The sequence below is a fragment of the Xiphophorus hellerii genome, chromosome 6 (genome assembly GCF_003331165.1).
Source record: "Xiphophorus hellerii strain 12219 chromosome 6, Xiphophorus_hellerii-4.1, whole genome shotgun sequence".
NCBI lineage: Eukaryota > Metazoa > Chordata > Actinopteri > Cyprinodontiformes > Poeciliidae > Xiphophorus > Xiphophorus hellerii.
The window spans coordinates 1,372,838-1,384,992 of record NC_045677.1 but is presented as its reverse complement, the minus strand read 5'-3'; the positions used below and the strand labels follow the sequence as shown (position 1 = coordinate 1,384,992).

Below are 12,155 nucleotides of genomic sequence, written 5' to 3'. Positions count from 1 at the left end.
TTCTGCTTAGCAACCCAGAACAGGAACATTTAGTTTATATGCTTCACTCAACCAAGAATAGTTCCTCTGGATCTCAGGATTTCACTCAAACCAGAGCAGAAATTAGAACATACTTAGAATCCCAACAAGTTAATCTAGAGAAACTACTCATTACCTTAGATCAACATTCAGGACCATCTGCTTTATAAAATCAAACATGGAGAACCAAGATTTAGTTTTATGCCTCACTATTCTTACCAAACATGGAAACCAACAGCTATTTTTATCAGATAGATTTCAGAGAAACACCTACTAACCAATATGTAGCTCTATACTTTTACTTTTTTGTAAACTTTTTAGATATTTTTCTTGCTTTTCTTTTGTTATTTTGTTTGTATGTCCTCTGAGAATATGCCATATGAATAAAATTACCTTACCTGTCAAACTGGTGAAAAGTTGGCAGTGTTGAAGAGAGTGAGGCATGATTAAAATCATGCCTCACTCTCTGTAATGCATTGTGGTAATGCACACCAATGCATTACCACAAATGCATTGGTGTGTTGTGTCTGTATCCTAGCAACAACAGAACTAATGACGTTGCATGGAATGGCAAAATAAAACTGGTAAACTCTATTGGTAAATGATAATATTGTCGGAAACGTACTGCCAAGAGCTCAGTGTCTGGACTGCAAAGACAACACTTCACAGTAACATGTCCTGGATGACACCATCTGTTGTTCACAAACACTGCTAATCCACCTCCCTTCCTTTTCCTGCTGCTCTCTAAATCTCTGTCAGCTCGTATAGCCTGGCAGAGAGATGTTGGAGTAGGGATATAATACTGCAGTCATGTCTCCATAAACACATTATGCTGCATTCCTTCTACTCTTACAGAATCCTTGTCAGGGCTTGAAGTTGGAAATGGTTTGAATTTCCTCTTTCGCTCTCTCCTCTTTGCTCCTGCTCTGCATCCCCAATGCCTCCTTTTTAACTCCTCTGTGATTTCTGGCTTCAGTTGTGGTATTATTTCAGTTTTTCTGATGTTAGTCAGCGGCTCCCTGTTATAAACCACCTTGTTGATATGGTTACGCATCATAACAAAACAGCAAAAATGTGGAAAGTAAGTCCAACTACACTGTATCCAAACAAGAAGGAGCAGTTGCCTAAGTTGAAAGTTTGAAAAAAAAGAAAAAAAATTCAATTAAAGTACAGAGCTAGTCCAATGTGCTGCCACCCCGAGCGGCGCAATTCAAGACAAGACAAGATCAATTTTGTTTGACCCAGGATAGCATACAATAAAAATTTAAATAAATAAAGTAATAAGAATAAACATACAACAATAATAAATAACAATGAGCAGTGATAGTCTTAAAGACACACGTATTGCTCAGTACATTACTAAATATACAGTGTATTCGACATTTAATACGCACTGCTCTAGAGACTATGTATTATAAAGTCTGATAGCTTCGGGCAGAAAGGACATGCTGTGGCGTTCTTTAGCACATCTGGGCTGCAGTAATCTTTGACTATGTCTGCTCCTTAAACTGTCTGTTTGAGTCTTTTGAGTCAATTCAAGAATATATAATTTATATAATTATAATATAAGTTTCTACTCCCACAATAAAAATTATGAAATTAATTTCAAAATTATGTGTGAAGTTTATCATTGTGATGACTTTTTGCAAAATAAATTCAATAAAAATATCAAACACCTTAATTTTTTTTAAGTGAAATTATTTTATTTAAGGAAGTGCTTAAACACCGCAACATCACAAAAGCCCAATAGTTATACCAATATATTCATAACTTAATTTTATATATTAAATTCCTCTTGCATTTTGTAACATTTTCTGCTTTACTTTCTTCAGTTAGTTTCTGTGCCGTTTTTCATTTCTTCCTTTTTTCTGTTCAGTTTTTCATATCAAGATAGATGTTGACCCTTTGCACATCACGCTCTCCAGACAGACTCCAGACATCTAACCATTAGTAACCACGGAGACAACTCTGCACTGTCATGAAGCTAAACGTCTATAATAAGAACTGGTTAGTATTTTGTCTTTTGTACGTTTTTAAGGCTGCTCCGATGTAAGGAGAAACACTGTTTATGATAGTGATATACACTGCCTGGCCAAAAAAAAAGTCGCCACCAAAAAATGGTCACACACTCTAATATTTTGTTGGACCGCCTTTAGCTTTGATTACAGCCCGCATTCGCTGTGGCATTGTTTCAATAAGCTTCTGCAGTGTCACAAGATTTATTTCCATCCAATGTTGCATTAATCTTTCACCAAGATCTTGTATTGATGATGGGAGAGTCTGACCACGGCGCAAAGCCTTCTCCAGCACATCCCAAAGATTCACAATGGGGTTAAGGTCTGGACTCTGTGATGGCCAATCCATGTGTGAAAAAGATGTCTCATGCTCCCTGAACCACTCTTTCACAATGTGAGCCCCATGAATCCTGGCATTGTCATCTTGGAATATGCCCGTTCGATTTGGGAAGACAAAATCCATTGATGGAATAACCTGGTCATTCAGTATATTCAGGTAGTCAGCTGACCTCATTCTTTGGGCACACAATGTTGCTGAACCTAGACCTGACCAACTGCAGCAACCCCAGATCATAGCACTGCCCCCACAGGCTTGTACAGTAGGCACTAGGCATGATGGGTGCATCACTTCACCTGCCACTCTTCTTACCCTGATGCGCCCATCACTCTGGAACAGGGTAAATCTGGACTCATCAGACCACATGACCCTCTTCCTGTCATGAAGTGCGGGTGGTGAGAGTGGTGAGGCAGATGCAGCGGACCCAGGTATGATGAATTATCCATCCATCCATCCATCCATCTTCTTCCGCTTATCCGAGGTCGGGTCGCGGGGGTAGCAGCTTCAGAAGGGAGGCCCAGACTTCCCTCTCCCCAGCCACTTCTTCTAGCTCCTCCGGGGGAATCCCGAGGCGTTCCCAGGCCAGCCGAGAGACATAGTCCCTCCAGCGTGTCCTGGGTCTTCCCCGGGGCCTCCTCCCGGTGGGACGTGCCCGGAACACCTCACCAGGGAGGCGTCTAGGAGGCATCCTGACCAGATGCCCGAGCCACCTCAACTGGCTCCTCTCGATGTGAAGGAGCAGCGGCTCTACTCTGAGTCCCTCCCGGATGACTGAGCTTCTCACCCTATCTCTAAGGGAGAGCCCAGCCACCCTACGGAGAAAACCCATTTCGGCCGCTTGTATCCGCGATCTCGTTCTTTCGGTCATGACCCAAAGCTCATGACCATAGATGAGGGTGGGAACGTAGATCGACCGGTAAATCGAGAACTTCGCTTTTTGGCTCAGCTCTCTCTTCACCACGACGGACCGGTACAGCGCCCGCTTGACAGCAGACGCTGCGCCAATCCGCCTGTCGATCTCCCGCTCCCTTCTTCCCCCATTCGTGAACAAGATCCCGAGATACTTAAACTCCTCCACTTGGGGCAGGACACCCCCCCTGACCCGGAGAAGGCACTCTACCCTTTTCCGGCTCAAGACCATGGCCTCGGATTTGGAGGCACTGATCCTCATCCCGGCCGCGTCACACTCGGCTGCGAACCGCTCCAGCGAGAGCTGCAGATCACGATCTGATGAAGCCAAAAGGACCACATCGTCTGCAAAAAGCAGAGATGAGATCCTAAGGCCACCAAATCGGATCCCCTCAACACCTTGGCTGCGCCTAGAAATTCTGTCCATGAAAGTGATGAACAGAATCGGTGACAAAGGGCAGCCCTGGCGGAGTCCAACTCTCACCGGAAACGAGCCCGACTTACTGCCGGCAATGCGGACCAGACTCTGACACCGGTCATACAGGGACCTGACAGCCCGTATCAAAGGGCCCGGTACCCCATACTCCCGGAGAACCCCCCACAGGGCTCCCCGAGGGACACGGTCGAACGCCTTCTCCAGGTCCACAAAACACATGTAGACTGGTTGGGCGAACTCCCATGCACCCTCCAGGACCCTGCCGAGGGTGTAGAGCTGGTCCAGCGTTCCACGACCAGGACGAAAACCACACTGCTCTTCCTGAATCCGAGGTTCGACTATCCGACGGACCCTCCTCTCCAGGACCCCTGAATAGACCTTGCCAGGGAGGCTTAAGAGTGTGACCCCTCTATAATTGGAGCACACCCTCCGGTCCCCCTTTTTGAACAGGGGGACCACCACCCCAGTCTGCCAATCCAGGGGAACTGCCCCCGATGTCCATGCGACATTGCAGAGTCGCGTCAACCAACACAACCCTACAACATCCAGAGCCTTAAGGAACTCCGGGCGGATCTCATCCACCCCCGGGGCCCTGCCACCGAGGAGCTTTTTAACCACCTCGGCGACCTCGTCCCCAGAGATTGGAGAGCCCAACCCAGAGTCCCCAGGCTCCGCTTCCTCAGTGGAAGGCATGTTGGTGGGATTGAGGAGGTCTTCGAAGTACTCTGCCCACCGGCCCACAACGTCCCGAGTAGAGGTCAGCAGCACACCATCCCCACTATAAACAGTGTTGGTGCTGCACCGCTTCCCCCCCCTGAGACGCCGGATGGTGGACCAGAATCGCCTCGAAGCCGTACGGAAGTCTTTCTCCATGGCCTCTCCAAACTCCTCCCACGCCCGGGTTTTTGCCTCAGCAACCGCCCGAGCCGCATGCCGCTTCGCCCGCCGGTACCCATCAGCTGCTTCCGGAGTCCCACAGGCCAAAAAGGCCCGATAGGACTCCTTCTTCAGCCTGACGGCATCCCTCACCGAAGGTGTCCACCAGCGGGTTCGAGGGTTGCCGCCGCGACAGGCACCGACAACCTTGCGGCCACAGCTCCGATCGGCCGCCTCGACAATGGAGGCACGGAACATGGTCCACTCAGACTCCATGTCCCCCACCTCCCCCGGGACGTGTTCGAAGTTTTGCCGGAGATGGGAGTTAAAGCTCCGTCTCACAGGGGATTCCGCCAGACGTTCCCAGCAGACCCTCACAACACGTTTGGGCCTGCCAGGTCTGACCGGCTTTCGCCCCCACCACCGGAGCCAACTCACCACCAGGTAGTGGTCAGTGGACAGCTCCGCACCTCTCTTCACCCGAGTGTCCAAGACATACGGCCGCAGATCCGATGAAACGATGACAAAGTCGATCATCGAACTGCGGCCTAGGGTGTCCTGGTGCCAAGTGCACATATGGACACCCTTATGCTTGAACATGGTGTTCGTTATGGACAATCCATGGCGAGCACAGAAGTCCAGCAACAGAACACCGCTCGAGTTCAGGTCGGGCGGGCCGTTCCTCCCAACCACGCCCCTCCAGGTCTCACTGTCATTGCCCACGTGAGCGTTGAAGTCCCCCAGCAGAACAAGGGAGTCCCCAGGAGGAGCACTCTCCAGTACCCCCTCTAAGGACTCCAAAAAGGGTGGGTAATCTGAACTGTCGTTCGGCCCGTAAGCACAAACGACAGTCAGAACCCGTCCCCCCACCCGTAGGCGGAGGGATGCTACCCTCTCGTTCACCGGGGTAAACCCCAACGTACAGGCGCCGAGATGGGGAGCAACAAGTATGCCCACTCCTGCCCGACGCCTCTCACCTTGGGCAACTCCAGAGTGGAAGTATGTCCAGCCCCTCTCAAGGAGACTGGTTCCAGAACCAGAGCCGTGCGTCGAGGTGAGACCGACTATTTCTAGCCGGAACCTCTCGACCTCACGCACTAGCTCCGGCTCCTTCCCCACCAGAGAGGTGACATTCCACGTCCCAAGAGCCAGTTTCTGCAACCGAGGATCGGACCGCCAGGGTCCCCTCCCTCTGCTGCCACCCATCCCACACTGCACCCGACCCCTTTGGCCCCTCCCACGGGTGGTGGGCCCATGGGAGGGGGGGCCCATGTTTCCTCTTCGGGCTGAGCCCGGCCGGGCTCCATGGGTAAAAGCCCGGCCACCAGACGCTCGCCATCGTGCCCCCCCTCCAGGCCTGGCTCCAGAGTGGGGCCCCGGTGACCCGCGTCCGGGCGAGGGAACACCAAGTCCAAAGTTTTCCTTCATCATTGGGGTCTTTGGGCTGCTCTTTGTCTGGTCCCTCACCTAGGACCTGTCTGCCTTGGGTGACCCTACCAGGGGCATGAAGCCCCAGACAGCATAGCTCCTAGGATCATTGGGACACTCAAACCCCTCCACCACGATAAGGTGGCAGCCCATGGAGGAGATAAATTATTTTTGTATTTTTTTTCATGTGAATTTTATTTTGTATGCCTGCTATTTTGAACATCATTTTAAAGACGCAGCTCGAACAAAAATGTCTCATAATTTCTTTCTAAATGATGAATTATGATGTTTTTAATGAAAATAACTTAGTCCAAACAACGAGCAGGAGTAACACACACTGAACACGAAGAGACTAAACATTGACGAGGACCCGACGAGGAACAAGGAACACAGGTGGAGTTAAATACACGGGAGGGTAATCACAGAACGAGACACACCTGGGAACAATCAAGGGGAGGACAGGACAACGAAGAGACTCAAGGACACAAAACACTCTAAATGAACACAGAAAACACAGATCCTGACACTTCCATTCCTCCAGAGTCCAATCTTTATGCTCCCTAGCAAACTGAAGCCTTTTTTTCTGGTTAGCCTTACTGATTAGAGGTTTTCTTACGGCTACACAGCTGTTCAATCCCAACCCCTTGAGTTCCCTTCGCATTGTGCGTGTGGAAATGCTTTTGCGTTCACAATTAAACATACTCCTGAGTTCTGCTGTTGTTTTTCTTCGATTTGATTTGACCAAACGTTTAAGTAATCGCCGATCATGATCATTCAGGATTTTTTTCCGACCACATTTCTTCCTGGAAGACGATGGTTCCCCACCATCCTTCCAGTTTTTAATGATGCGTTGGACAGTTCTTAACCCAATTCTAGTAGTTTCTACAATCTCCTTAGATGTTTTCTCTGCTTGATGCATGCCAATGATTTGACCCTTCTTAAACAGACTAACGTCTTTTCCACGACCACAGGATGTGTCTTTTGCCATGGTTGTTTAAGAAATGAGGAGTTACTCATTTCATCAGCTGGGGTTAAATAACTTGTTGCCAGCTTAAAGATAATCGCCTATGCCAGGCATGTCCAAAGTCCGGCCCGGGGGCCAATCACGGCCCGCGGTCAGATTTCATACGGCCCGCAGCTTCGGTCTTATAATGTATTATTTATGGCCCGCCTGCACTGTGAAACAGAATAAATAAATCATAAAACTTGAAACTGTAATTCCTCCTTTCACCAAATGGTGGCAGCACCACTTTAATACTATCAGTCTCTGCCTCCGTGCAGCAAACCCCTCTCCACTCATTTCTGCCATGGCCACTGCAAAGAAAACAAGGAAAGTTGACAGTGAGGGCCGCCGCTTTCAAGAGAGATGGGAATTACAATACTTCTTTTCTGAAAATCAAGGCAATTGTGCTTGTCTAATTTGTAATGAGACGGTTGCCTTGTTTAAGGATTTTGACGTAAAGAGACACTACCAGACTAAACATGCTAACACATGCAACAAGCTAACAGGGAGTGACCGTGCTGAAAAACTGAAGCAGCTCCAACCTGCACTGGCATCACAACAGCAATTTCTTTGGGCCTGAGTCAAAAGAAAATACCACCAAAGCAAGCTACGATGTTAATGTTAATAGCTAAACATGGCAAACCTTTTACTGAAGATACATTTATCAAAACTGTGTTTTGAAAATGGTGGAGAACATTTGCCCTGAGAAGAAGCAAGAATTTGCGAATGTTTGCCTGGCACGTAACAGTGTGGCACTGAGAGTTGAGGACATAAAACTGAGTGTTTTGAACGGTAACGTCTGTCACTATCAGCAGCGAAAAGCCAAAAGAACATTTATGCACTTGGATTTATGGCACTTATTTTTATTAAACTCTTGAGTAAGATTTGGTTATGAACCTGTAGATGAAAACTATTACTTTCTGAAAGATATTGTAAATGACAAGAGCAAAATTCACTTGTTTTAAGATTTAATAATAACAGACAACTTTGCATTACTTATAACACCTGTTTAAAATGTTCTTGAGGCAAAGATATTTTTAAACTCATGTAAATTTAAGGTATTTCAAAAGCAGAATTTGTGTTTTTAGAGTTGTTCTCATCTGCCTGACTGGCTTATATTTGGTTTTTTTGTCATTTGAAAAATAAAGATAATTGTAACAATGAAAATTGTTTTATAAGTGCATGACACTTTTGTAGTTAAAAAATGTCCGGACAAACTATTGGCCCTGGGCATCTTGACTTTATCAAATCTGGCCCTCTTTGCAAAAAGTTTGGACACCCCTGGCCTATGCAGTACTTATCCAATAGGAGGCTTGTACCTATTTGCTTAGTTAAATCCAGGTGGCGACTTTTTTTTTTGGCCAGGCAGTGTAAATCAGAACTGATTTATATAAATCCTCACTGATGAGATAAATCACTAATTTATATCATCACAGTGATTTATATCATCACAGTGATTTATATCATCACTGCTATAAATCAGTGATTTATATAATCAATGATGACTATTTGTAAATCATGACTGATATATATGGTGTGAATTCAGGCAAAGTTGGCAATTTGATCAACACGCCACGAGGGATTGTTCTAATATATTATGAAGGAAAGCTGCACAAATGATGGTTTTAACAGCACAAACCCACACAAACGGAGCACTGAAAAACTAGCCCACTATGGTTTGTTTTGGAGAAAGATGGGGCGATGGTGACATCTGGATGACCTGAAAAAATAATTCTTAATATCTCAAAAACCAAAGCAGCACAAACCTACACAAATGGAGCTCTAACCACTAAGTCTGCTTGCTGAAAATGTTCAATTGGGTGGGGTGTCGACTCACTCAGCGGGTGTAGGATAAAATAGTCATTCTGAAAGGATCTACATCAACCTCCAAGGCACAAAATCAGATCCAAAGTCCAGCAGATATTACTCTGGCTTTCTAGGTCTGCAAGTATCAGACTAAAAATTAATTAATACAATTTGAAAACAAATGCTGCAGAAGCCTTGAGTTGTGGAGCTTTACCAATATATAGGTCTTAAAAATATATCAATTATCCTATATACTGTATATCATTCACAAACTCTCAACAAACTAACAAACTTACCATAAACCTTTCCAAGGAAGATACTTTTGACCAAGCTGAACTGTATGTCAGAAGACTCAGGCAGGGTGTGTGTCGACACAGTGTAGTGGTCAAGCTGGTGAAAACAGAGAAAAGGAGAAGTTTATTAGATCTTTTATACATCTTTTTTAAGGATTTTTTTGGCTCTAGTGGCCTTTATTTCACAATAGACTGATAGGAAATGGGTTGTAAGAGAGACAGACTCGAACCATTGAGGACTTATGGGTCGGGTGCTCTACCACCTGCTCGACCACCATGCCTGATGTTTTATATTTCTGAACATAACTTGGATGGTTTTGGTTTTTTTTGTTTGGGGGGGGGGCAAAATAAGACATGTTTTGGGAATTGGCACTATTTAAATAAAATATTATATATAAATAAATAATAAATTGATTGAATTAAATAAAATTGTTAGATGTGCTATTTCCAGCTACATATCACTTATCAGTTTGGTTCATATGCTAAGCTTTGATGCATGTACTAATAGGGTTAGGATTTTTGTTTTACAATTTTGGTCACTATTCCTAGTAGAAATAAGAACTTAATTTAAAGTGGTTGGTCTACTGGGGGTGCTGTGGTGGCGCAGGGTTTAAACACAACCCACATATGGAGGCCTTAGTCCTCGACGTGACTGTCGCAGGTTCGATTCCCGGCCTGGCGACCTTTGCCACATGTCTTCCCCTTCTCTCATTATCCACTTTCCTGTCAAGTCACTATCAAATAAAGGCCACTAAAAGCCAATAAAACCTTTGAAAAAAAAAAGGTTGGTCTACTGGTAAACCGGGCTTTTGAACAAAGCTCTTAAGGGAAACCTTAGATCAAATAATCTGGCTGATGGCCATGGTGTTTCTTATCCCAGAGCTACCTGTAGTCATACTCATAATCTAATTTAAAGGGATTACTTTTTGTTGAAGATTTGGTTATAAAGCACAAGTCAAGAATCCATCTTCAACTTACTAGAATTTCTGGCACATTTTCACTATGAATGATCAACTTTAGCTACCAGCTGGATGAGTGCCCCAACCTGCAGTCGAATCTCCCTCAGATTCCTTGTTATGTTGACAGAGTGCGGCTGACCATTGGCCATGTTGCGATGGTCAATATCTATGGTGTAAGGTTCTACAAGTCCACCAAGACTGTACCGGACCTGGAGAGAGCCTACACACAAGCAGACACATTTTATGTAAACAGACAACGTTTTTACTGGCAAATAAAAGGTGTGTTAACAAGCCCACCATTGTGTCGCAGCACTACTGCCATGTAGTCCTGGGTCCTTGAACTAATGTACACAAGAATGCTTGGAGCACTGTATGTGCTGAAACTGAAGACCAGCTCCTCCTGGGTGAGGTTGGTTTCCCCTAAAAAGGCAAGGTTTGAAAAGCTCCTTGGGTCGCCCAGCAACAATCCGCCATGATCCAACAGAAAGTCATAGCGCACCATGGTTCCTGCCTCAAAATATCCTCCTACATCTGACACGCACCACACACAGAAGAAGCAACCAAAAAAGGGGGAATTAAATATTCACCTTCATTAAATATAACCCAGTGTATTAAAATGTGAAAGATGGTACCATCAGTGCAGAAGGGTCCATCATATGCACTGAGAGAGCAGTCACATGAGTATCCGTTGTATTGCTCCACACACTTCCCGCCGTTCCTGCAGTGCATTTTGTAGGTGCTACAATGGCCCTGACAGCCTGGCTTCACTCCTGGAGCCACCTTTGCCCTTTCTTCCAGATCGAAGAAGATCCCATTTATTTTCAGAGACCTCATACAGCCCAGGAAGCCCCTTTGGCCACTCAAAGCACCTGATGATATCACAGATAAAACATATTAGTTTTACTTGGACTAAAGCTGCTGTTTCATACTGCTGACAAAACTCTATGTGTCCTAAGTGGCCCGGACATTCAGTCATGTTGCCTGCGCAAGTCTGACATCTCCCACTGGGTTCTATGACCCCTTGTCTTGGATCCATAAGGCCACCAAGCTTAGGACGTCCTCCTTCTGTGGTTTCAGGGGAATTTTATACCCCCTTCGGTAACTGACATCCGTTTAAGTTCATCTGGGCTGTTGACATCGAACTGAACTCTCTTGATCGTGCAAAATGGGCATGCGCTGTCACCGGCGCATGCTTAAATATTATATTTAAGCTTGTGTACAATTTGATGATCATAAACCAGGGCTAGGACATTAGAAAGGTATCCCCAGAAGGTACTTTCAATATTTTGTACTTGCTGATTCTCCAAAGTTAACTGTAAGAATAGTAATGCTATATACTCTGTGTACAGCTGCATACTACAAACTGAAATATGAGCAGGGCCGTCCAGAGACCTTTGGAGGGGCAGGGGCTCAAAGTTAAAAAAGGGCACATTGAACAAGATCTTAAAACACCATACAACAACATAGCAACAACCCATATTAACCAAGAATTAATCATTGCCATCATGTGGGGAAATGCAAATCAAATGTAGTATATTTTCCCCAACAGGTATAAAGTTGCTGTTTCTGGTGTCCTGGAGGGCTGAGTTGATCTGAGACTGCAGCTGTTATACAGACCAGAGAAGAGAAGGTCGCTGGTGATGAAGTTATGAAATAAGCAAATTTGCTGCCATTTTACTAATTAAGCCCTAATAATATCTATTTAACCTCTACAACAACTTGGCTGCAGTCTGATTTATAGATCAAAAAAGCTCAAAGGGGTTAACTCTATATAATAGTTTGATGTTAACACCTCTGGGATCTAGAATTATAAGACTGAGATATCAAAGCAAAGAAAATTCAGTAGCTGCTGTTAGGGGCCTCCAGACATTCAGGGGCCCCTAGAAATGGTTTAATTGTAACACAGACCATAGATCTAAACCTGTAGAATTCATTTATAGAGAATGACTATGTTGTTAAATTTTATTTAATGCATCAAGCTGAGATTTTTTTTTTTATACATTTAGGATTTAATTAGGAAGTTTACAAAATCATCTTGATAGTTTGATTGTTGTGTTACCATAACTACAATATGG

General features: G+C 45.1%; 1 protein-coding gene across 1 annotated transcript in view; it reads right to left on the bottom strand.

The window, feature by feature from the left end:
- cntnap2b (contactin associated protein 2b) overlaps positions 1-12,155 on the bottom strand; it is a 74,607-nt gene that overhangs the window by 22,337 nt on the left and 40,115 nt on the right. The window contains exons 19-22 of the mRNA XM_032565059.1: positions 10,713-10,949; positions 10,378-10,611; positions 10,167-10,300; positions 9,125-9,218 (exon numbers count right to left, since the gene is read on the bottom strand). Coding sequence (XP_032420950.1) covers positions 9,125-9,218; positions 10,167-10,300; positions 10,378-10,611; positions 10,713-10,949 — 699 coding nt within the window. The remainder of the gene's footprint in view (positions 1-9,124; positions 9,219-10,166; positions 10,301-10,377; positions 10,612-10,712; positions 10,950-12,155) is intronic.